This window comes from Arachis hypogaea, chromosome 17 (genome assembly GCF_003086295.3).
Source record: "Arachis hypogaea cultivar Tifrunner chromosome 17, arahy.Tifrunner.gnm2.J5K5, whole genome shotgun sequence".
Taxonomy (NCBI): domain Eukaryota; kingdom Viridiplantae; phylum Streptophyta; class Magnoliopsida; order Fabales; family Fabaceae; genus Arachis; species Arachis hypogaea.
The window spans coordinates 7,977,746-7,985,333 of NC_092052.1; the positions used below are offsets into that span (position 1 = coordinate 7,977,746).

The 7,588-nt window shown below is 33.2% G+C and overlaps 2 protein-coding genes across 23 annotated transcripts; both read right to left on the reverse strand.

Moving 5' to 3' along the window:
• On the reverse strand, positions 1–954 carry LOC112762718 (protein FAR-RED IMPAIRED RESPONSE 1-like). Its single transcript, XM_025808575.1, has 2 exons — positions 497–954; positions 1–412 (listed from the first exon to the last, which is right to left on the reverse strand). The coding sequence occupies exons 1-2, from the start codon at positions 952–954 to the stop codon at positions 1–3; spliced, it is 870 nt and encodes a 289-aa protein (XP_025664360.1).
• Positions 955–2,432: 1,478 nt separating this feature from the next.
• On the reverse strand, positions 2,433–6,994 carry LOC112766279 (uncharacterized). 22 transcript variants are annotated; one of them, XR_011874901.1, is made up of 7 exons: positions 6,660–6,943; positions 6,517–6,591; positions 6,314–6,388; positions 5,254–5,338; positions 4,724–4,818; positions 3,896–3,937; positions 3,565–3,810 (listed from the first exon to the last, which is right to left on the reverse strand). XR_011874901.1 is itself a non-coding variant. In XM_025812185.3 (5 exons), the coding sequence occupies exons 1-4, from the start codon at positions 6,789–6,791 to the stop codon at positions 4,738–4,740; spliced, it is 363 nt and encodes a 120-aa protein (XP_025667970.1). In that variant the 5' UTR covers positions 6,792–6,934; the 3' UTR covers positions 2,433–2,944; positions 4,724–4,737. The 22 variants fall into 22 exon arrangements, 4 of the variants coding, with proteins under 4 accessions (XP_025667970.1, XP_025667971.1, XP_072078375.1 ...); XR_011874899.1 differs by lacking the exons at positions 3,565–3,810; positions 3,896–3,937 and adding an exon at positions 2,433–2,944; XR_003184239.3 differs by lacking the exons at positions 3,565–3,810; positions 5,254–5,338 and adding an exon at positions 2,810–2,944 and having other exon boundaries at positions 6,660–6,936.
• Positions 6,995–7,588: the final 594 nt, after the last annotated feature.

Genomic DNA, 7,588 nt, shown 5'->3' on the forward strand with positions numbered 1-7,588 from the left:
TCAATTACCTGAAAGCCACTTGTTGCCTCCGAGACCATACTTTATGAGGAAATTATTCCAGTTTCTGTCAAAATTATCTTTTGTGTACGAGTTCCAAACAACATGGCTCATCTCTTGTTCAATATCAATGTGTCCCTTGTAGCCATTTAGTTTGCTTGGGGTCTTTTTCATGATGTGCCAGATACACCAACAGTGAATTGTTGTTGGCATGCATAGCTCAATTGCCCTTTGGATCGATGCGGATTGATCGGTAAGAATACCTTTTGGTGCCTTCCCTCCCATGCAATGTAGCCAACACTCAAATAGCCATTTGAATGATTGAATATCCTCATTTTTCATCAGCGCGCATCCAAGAAGTGTCGACTGCCTGTGGTGATTTACACCAACAAAAGAACCTAAAACCAAATTGTACCTGCATAAATAACAAGCACACTATGGTGAATCAAAATATGTACAGCCACTGAACATCAAAAGTATCTTTGAAGGAACCGAATACCTGTTTGTGTTATATGTGGTATCAAATGAAACCACATCTCCGAAGTAATCGAATGCATCCCTGCTTCCTGCATCAGCCCAGAATGCATATTTAATGCAGTGATCGCCTTCAAGGTTGAGCTCAAAGAAGAAATTTTGGTTCTTTTCTTTCATTCTTACTAGGTACTTCCCAAATTCTTTGGCATCATCTTTTTCTGAAATATTCCGTACTTCCCTTGTGATGTAATTTCTTACATCTTTTTCTATAAAACCTAGTTCACGGTGGCTGCCAGCTGCTGCCACAAATGATTGGTAGGTTTTGCTCGGTCTGATTCCAGCTTCCTCGTGGATTTCAATGGTGCGACGCACGAACATGCTAAGCTCCCTGTGTTGTTTGAGCATCTCAACCTGGTTTGGACAACAAGGATGTGAGTGATTCAAAACAACTTTGGAAATTGTCCAAAGACCAACATCCTTCATTATGTGTACGTAAATTCTGGCCGGACAATTTAACCCAGCTGAAGGGTTTGTCTTCAAAGTTGGAGATATCTTTAATTTCCACCTCCCCTCTCTAGAGCATACAATTAATTAATTCTTAATCTTGTCTCCATCCCGAGTCGTGTTCCTTATTTTGGTGGAAAAACCAGCAAGTTTGGAATAATGTTTGTAGAACTTTCTAGCTTCTTCTAGGGTCTTGAAAATCATTCCCACCTTTGGGACAAATTTTTCGTCCATAACACAGCTGGTCTGTATGGTGAACCGAAATCTTAATTACGGTGAAACAATTATATAGTGCTTAGGGAAGAAAACAAAACACGTTGGTCTAATTTTTGTTAGACTGCTTTCTACGTACCGAACCAAAAACATAAAAGTGATGAACCACCTCTTTAGTACTTACCGAACCGAAAAGTTACTCAAATTTACTCAGAGTTACTCACAGTTACATATTATGAAGTCAATTCAATTCAATTCAGATGTAGATCACCTCAGTCCATTCAATTCACTTCAAACAAAATTAGCAATTTCATTCCATTAAATTCGATTCAAAATTCAATAATCCAAACTTCATCAAATTGATGCGTTTCAGAAGAATCATCAAAATCGCACTCATTCAGCTTATTTAAAGTTGATTCATTCATTGTTTCAATTCAGAAGTGCAGATCGAAGAAGAAAACGAAGAAAAAGATGAACGACGAAGCTAATTGCGTTGAATCAATCCAGATCCATAATGCAGAGAAGAAAAACGCGAAAGAGGAGAACAACGATTTTAATTAGGTTTAAGAAGAAGAAGAAGAAAAAGAACATGAAGAAGAACGTGAAAGAGGTTTACGTTGTATGAGAAGGTTTACGTTGAGAAATGTTGAAAAAACAAAATAAGAATTCCCTTATATAGGTTATAAAAGGCGCGTGTATAACAAACGGGAGAGTGGAGCGTGAAGTGAAAGTTATATGGATACCATCCATATAATTTTTACATAGATGTAGAGCTTTTTCCTTTATAAAATTAGTTTTATGTGGTCAATTTTTTTTATATTTTTATATTTTATGAATTATGTTTATATTTTTATTTATAGCACGTGAAATGAGATTGAATGGATTAAATTAAAATCTAAGACATAAGAACCAAAAAAAAAAAAAGAACAAACAGTAATGAAATGAATATAAAAGACGAATATAAAATTGTTAGAGGGAAGCATAGAAACACATGAAGAAAAAGAAAACCAATACAGACAATTTTGCTAATTTTGATGCCTAATTCTCAAGTACCATAAGAAATTCTTGCCTCCAAAATTGACTTTAATAATTAATTAAAGTGAAAATTCTTCACTTGCTGCCATAATCACTTATAGAAACTGTCGAACATAAGTAACTCAAAACCAACTCTAACTTTAATTATGTCAGAACTAATTTTACCTACAACAAATTTTACAAATGATAAATAAACATCTAAAACAAAGTTAGTTTGAAATACCACACCCTCTAGATGGAATTTCCCTTCATCAATAAAAAATAGTAATTCGGCAAGAACCTACACACTTTCCTAGCAAATGGTTCAAAAGGACTGAAGGTTACTACTTCCCTGCATCCAAGTCTAAAAAAGGCAAGTGGTAACAGAAATACAGCAATTAAATCATAAATCATGTTCAATGCATAAATAAAATTATAAATCATTAGAACCTATAGAAAGACCATAACATAAGTGACACTTCCTAATTACTTCATGGAAGCATCGCGGCACTCATTAGGAGGGAGGCAAGCAATGAAATCTTTCATAGCCTTGAGCTCCTTATTCTCTGCAATGACTTGCTTCTGATTCTCCTCAAACTTGAAAACTATGAACCCATGAGTCCTTTTTGACTTGATCTTAAAAACCGTAACTTGCAGAAACCAGAAAGTGTGAGAGGTGAGAAAAGTTAAATCTGTCCGTATAGGATTTATGGAGGCACTTAAATGGTTTCTTCAGATCGATCTGTTGGAATAATAAAAAAAAAAAAGCAAAAATGGGTAAACAAAAGTAACTCAAACGTAGATTAAAATCTTGATTGCTCACATGTAAGAAATAAGAATGATCTCATGCAATGTAGTGTGTGCATAGAGAGGGAGTTTGGAATGTCATAATTGGATATAATTCATTCAATTCCACCTGGAAACAGGAACCTAACATTACTGTTGTTATTATAGTTTGGAAAACTAAAATTACGGAATCGATTTGAATTAATTGGTTTGGAATAACTTCATCATGAATTGAATCCTTTAGTTTAACCTCAGATATATAGACACGTGTTCAACAACAATTTCATCATCAAATCAGACCTCATTGTTTGATATGCTTTTGCCCATCGAAAGGAATTGAGTTATATTTAAATCCTAATTCACAATTAATCAAAATTCCAAGTGAAAAAAATGAAGTAAAATTCTCAAGAAATATAGCTAACCAAGTTCACACCTTTAGTAGCAATTACTAAGCAATTTACTATAATTAGGCAAAAGCCCTAAATTAAATATAACCCATTGCTATGCTTCGGAATGACACCTCCCATCTACCCACCCATTTTCCTTCCCCAAACCACTTTAGCGACAGATTCGAGAAGCTGAAAACTCGAGTTTTTCTCAGCATTATGAACATGAATTCATATAACAAGAGGCAAAAAGAAACAACAACAACAAAGTCTTGTCCCACTAGATGGGGTCGGCTACATGGATCCAACGACGTCATTGAACTCTATCATGTATCATGTCTACAGAGAGACCGTTTACATGTAGATCTCGTTTGACCACCTTATGGATGGTCTTCTTAGGTCTTCCTCTGCCTTTCACTCCTTGTCCATCTTCCATCTCAAAAAAGGTCCAGATTTGAAGTAAACCCAATTACAAAAATGGAAAGGAAACTAAATATGCCAAATAATAACTAGAAGCTTACAGGATGATAAGGGGAATCTTCCAAATATACCAAATATGCTACCTATTTACATAATTGACAGTGATCAAGTTCATATACTAATAGTAACAAAAAATCTTTTGCATAGTATACTAAAATTCAACCGTAAGATGGGGGAATAAGCTCAAGCACTAATATAGCTGAGAATCCATTGCGCAATTATCATAGTCCTAAGTAAATAATAATGGCATAAAAACTATTTCTATTATGTGCAAAATTACAGAAAGTAATTACCCAAGGATTGTTAAGCAGTAAGATTATTTTCCATTCCTTACAAAGGTAGTCTTGCAACTTTAAAGCATGAAGGTTAGAGGGAGAAGAAAGAGCAATCATTTTGTATTTTAATCATAATTGTTTTAAATCTTTGATTCATTTAATCTGATAATTGTTTTAATCAATAGAAAATAATTCAAAATCAATACTTTGAGATTTTGTTCTGAAAACAAATACTTATTTTTGGGATTCCTAGCCACTTTGATATATTCATTACAAACAATAAATAGACTAAATAAACAACTATCAAATGCACAAAAAACTTAATAAACCAAAAAGGTCTAGAGGAGAGAAAATCTATAAAACAGCTTTCATGATAGATTTTATTAATGCAGGAAAATCAACAAATTCAAACTTAATGAAAAGTGAGATTTCATTCACACATGTAATTTAGCTATAGGTTTCTTTTATTCTAATAAACTATTGTAATAGTAAGGTTTGGTTGTGGTAGAAAGAGATTTGTTAATTTTGAAGGGAATACATACCCTTTACTTTCATGGCAGAAAGAGCTTTATTGATTTTGAAGGAAATACATACATCTATCAAGATCTTCATTTTAAATGTTCCATTTCTTGGAGGGCGCTAGTATCCTTCTCAATCTCCTTCAGCCTCTTCTTCATATCCTTCAAATCCTGTTCAACCAAAATAATTAAATGGTATCAACCCCATGCTTTAATCATATTCATTTGACGGTTCATTTATTAGGAACATGATAACATTCATTTATGGATTCTCATCCAACGTAGGTGCTACGGTGCTTTGATATGGAATCTTCAATAAAGTGATTTCTCACATGGGCAAATAATAGTAAAAGAAAACTACAAAGTTTAGGCTTCAGCCAAATGATAAACAAAATTGATCCATCTACGTGACAGGCTTAAGCAAATGACAAAAGTACTCAGCTTGCAAAGAGTTAAAACTGTAAAATAAAAATCAACGAAACTAACTAATGCATCCCAAAAGATATGCCACAATAGAGTATGGCAATGAAGGCTCTAAACTAATTATAAAATAAAAATCAACTAATGTGAGAATGAGTATGGTAGTGTTACCAGAACATGTGCTACCTTGAAAAACAAAGAGAAAAAGCTGTGCTACCAAACCAAACCAAACTCAGCAGACCTTGTCAAAATCATCCTAAAGGAGCTACAACTGAATTTCAAAAGTAAAACACTGTCATTTTTTATCGAAGAATTAAAAACCCTTTTCAAAACAAAGACTATGACAACAACGTTAACTCTAGGAATCTGTCCATTCCCGAAGGGCGAAGACATTGATCAAATATCAGCATTCCAAAGAAACTAATAGGACATTTTTCTACATTACACTGTCCAGTTACAATAAAAATTGTAAGTTTTCATAAAATAAAATTCAGTAAATCCAGGCCTGTGTTTGACTTGAACCTAATGGAAAGAGGGTAAAAGCATTTGATTTCATAGTGAAAAGTTGTGTGACTTTGCTTTTGAAAATTGAAAGAAACTGGAATTGTATGAATTTGAACTTTCTTCATTAAAGTTACACATTAAAAAGCAAGTGCATTCAAAGGCTGAATATTACACAGTACAAATATTTGCTTTTAAAGAAACTAATAATCTAATACCAACCAAGAATTATTTGAATCTTCAATGTGAGTAAACCTGTTATCCAAAGAAACAAATAGTGCACAATTTTGAATTCTCTAGATTGTTATGAACAAAATGCGTCTTGGCAAAATGTAACATGACATGTATGGTTCAGCTAAAAAAAAAAAAAAAAAGATAGGCAAATAGTAAACACACCTACAATAACATGAAGAGAAATTATAAATTTCAAAGCAAACAAAAAATCCAAGAGAGGAATGGGAAATGGTGGAATTAAGATGATAAACAGCATGGATTAAGGTGCTAAAGATACATGTGCTAAAGGCAAATTTAGTTTGGCAAATCAACAAACACCATAAATGCATTCCAATTCCAAAATTTAAGTTTTCTAGCAGCTGCAATAGCCACAGCCTTGTTCTTCAAAATCTGATAGAAGTAATAGTATATTCCCTGGCACCATTTGAATAGCATAATCCATATGAAACCCTAACAATAACAACACAAAAACACAATCATCATATCACCCAATTATATTGAAATTGATAACCTGTGAAGCAGCAGTTCCAAGTATAGAAGGCTTAAGGCCACTGTAGAGTCCACCCCAGCCCTCACTTCCAATTAACTGACCAAAAAAAAAAACACAAATTTTATAATCAAATTAAAACATTATTCCAATCAGTGCAAAATAAAAGTCAACAAAATAAAAATAGGAGAATTAAATTAGCACAAGAAGGCTCTGAAGAAGAGTACCAGGAGCAGAAGTAGTGGCTGTATTGGAGGACTGAAGAAGCAACTCTGCTTGTTCCTCTTTAGTGTTCCCTCCAACTTGCAATGGAAAATTGGTTACAATAATAATAGTAATAAATAAAAGAATAAGAAGAAGAAAGGGGCACCTGTAATAAGTGAAGCTGAAGAACAGAAGACTTGTAAGACTGATGAGAGAGAGAAAGAGTACCGAGGGAAGTACTGAGGCCACCAAGAAGGGAAAGAGCAAGAGCTACTGTAACCTGAGACTGAGAATCCATTGCATTCTTCGCTTCTTAGCAAATATGAAATATGAGAGCAAAGCAAACTGTTTATTATTTAGATGATTATGTTCTTTATATTTATTTTTGTAATAGAGCTAACCTCTTTATTTTTATTAAACTAGCAGTAAACCCGTGCGATTTCTGTTCTTTATTTCGATTCTTTTTTTTTTCGTTCTCTCGAATTATGTCATCCAATCTTTATGTCTTTAAATACACATCAAACAAATATACCTCATTGAAATAGTGAAAGATAGAACCATCATCCAAGTTAACGCCCTCCAAAAAGGTAAAAGGTGATGTACATAGATTATTTATCAAATCATTTTTCATCACAACTATTACCAAAAGAGTTCACCTTTTTTATGACAATTATTCATACTCTGAAAGTAAAAGTATCTAGACTAATATATTTACATTGATCATACTAATAGTAACTTCATTCATCACTTATATTGCTCCTTAACAAAAGCATATATTGATTGTCCATCAACAGACACAATACTCAAAATACAAAAATATTCTCTCTTAATTTTCCACAATTTGCAGAAACCTTTTCAAATGGGACAAGTTTATACTCATTCTTAAGGATTTGAAAAAACTATTGTTTTAGCCTATGAGAAAAAGAAATGGATGTTCGAAATTTCTTGGCAAAGTTACTATTTTTCAAGATAAAAGAAAGAAATACAAAGATAAGTGCTAAGCTTATTTTGACCCAACCTCAATTCATTCCTACAAATTTCTTAACCACTATCTTTTAATCCAAATCATCTTAGAAGAAAGAGAGAGTGCTCTCA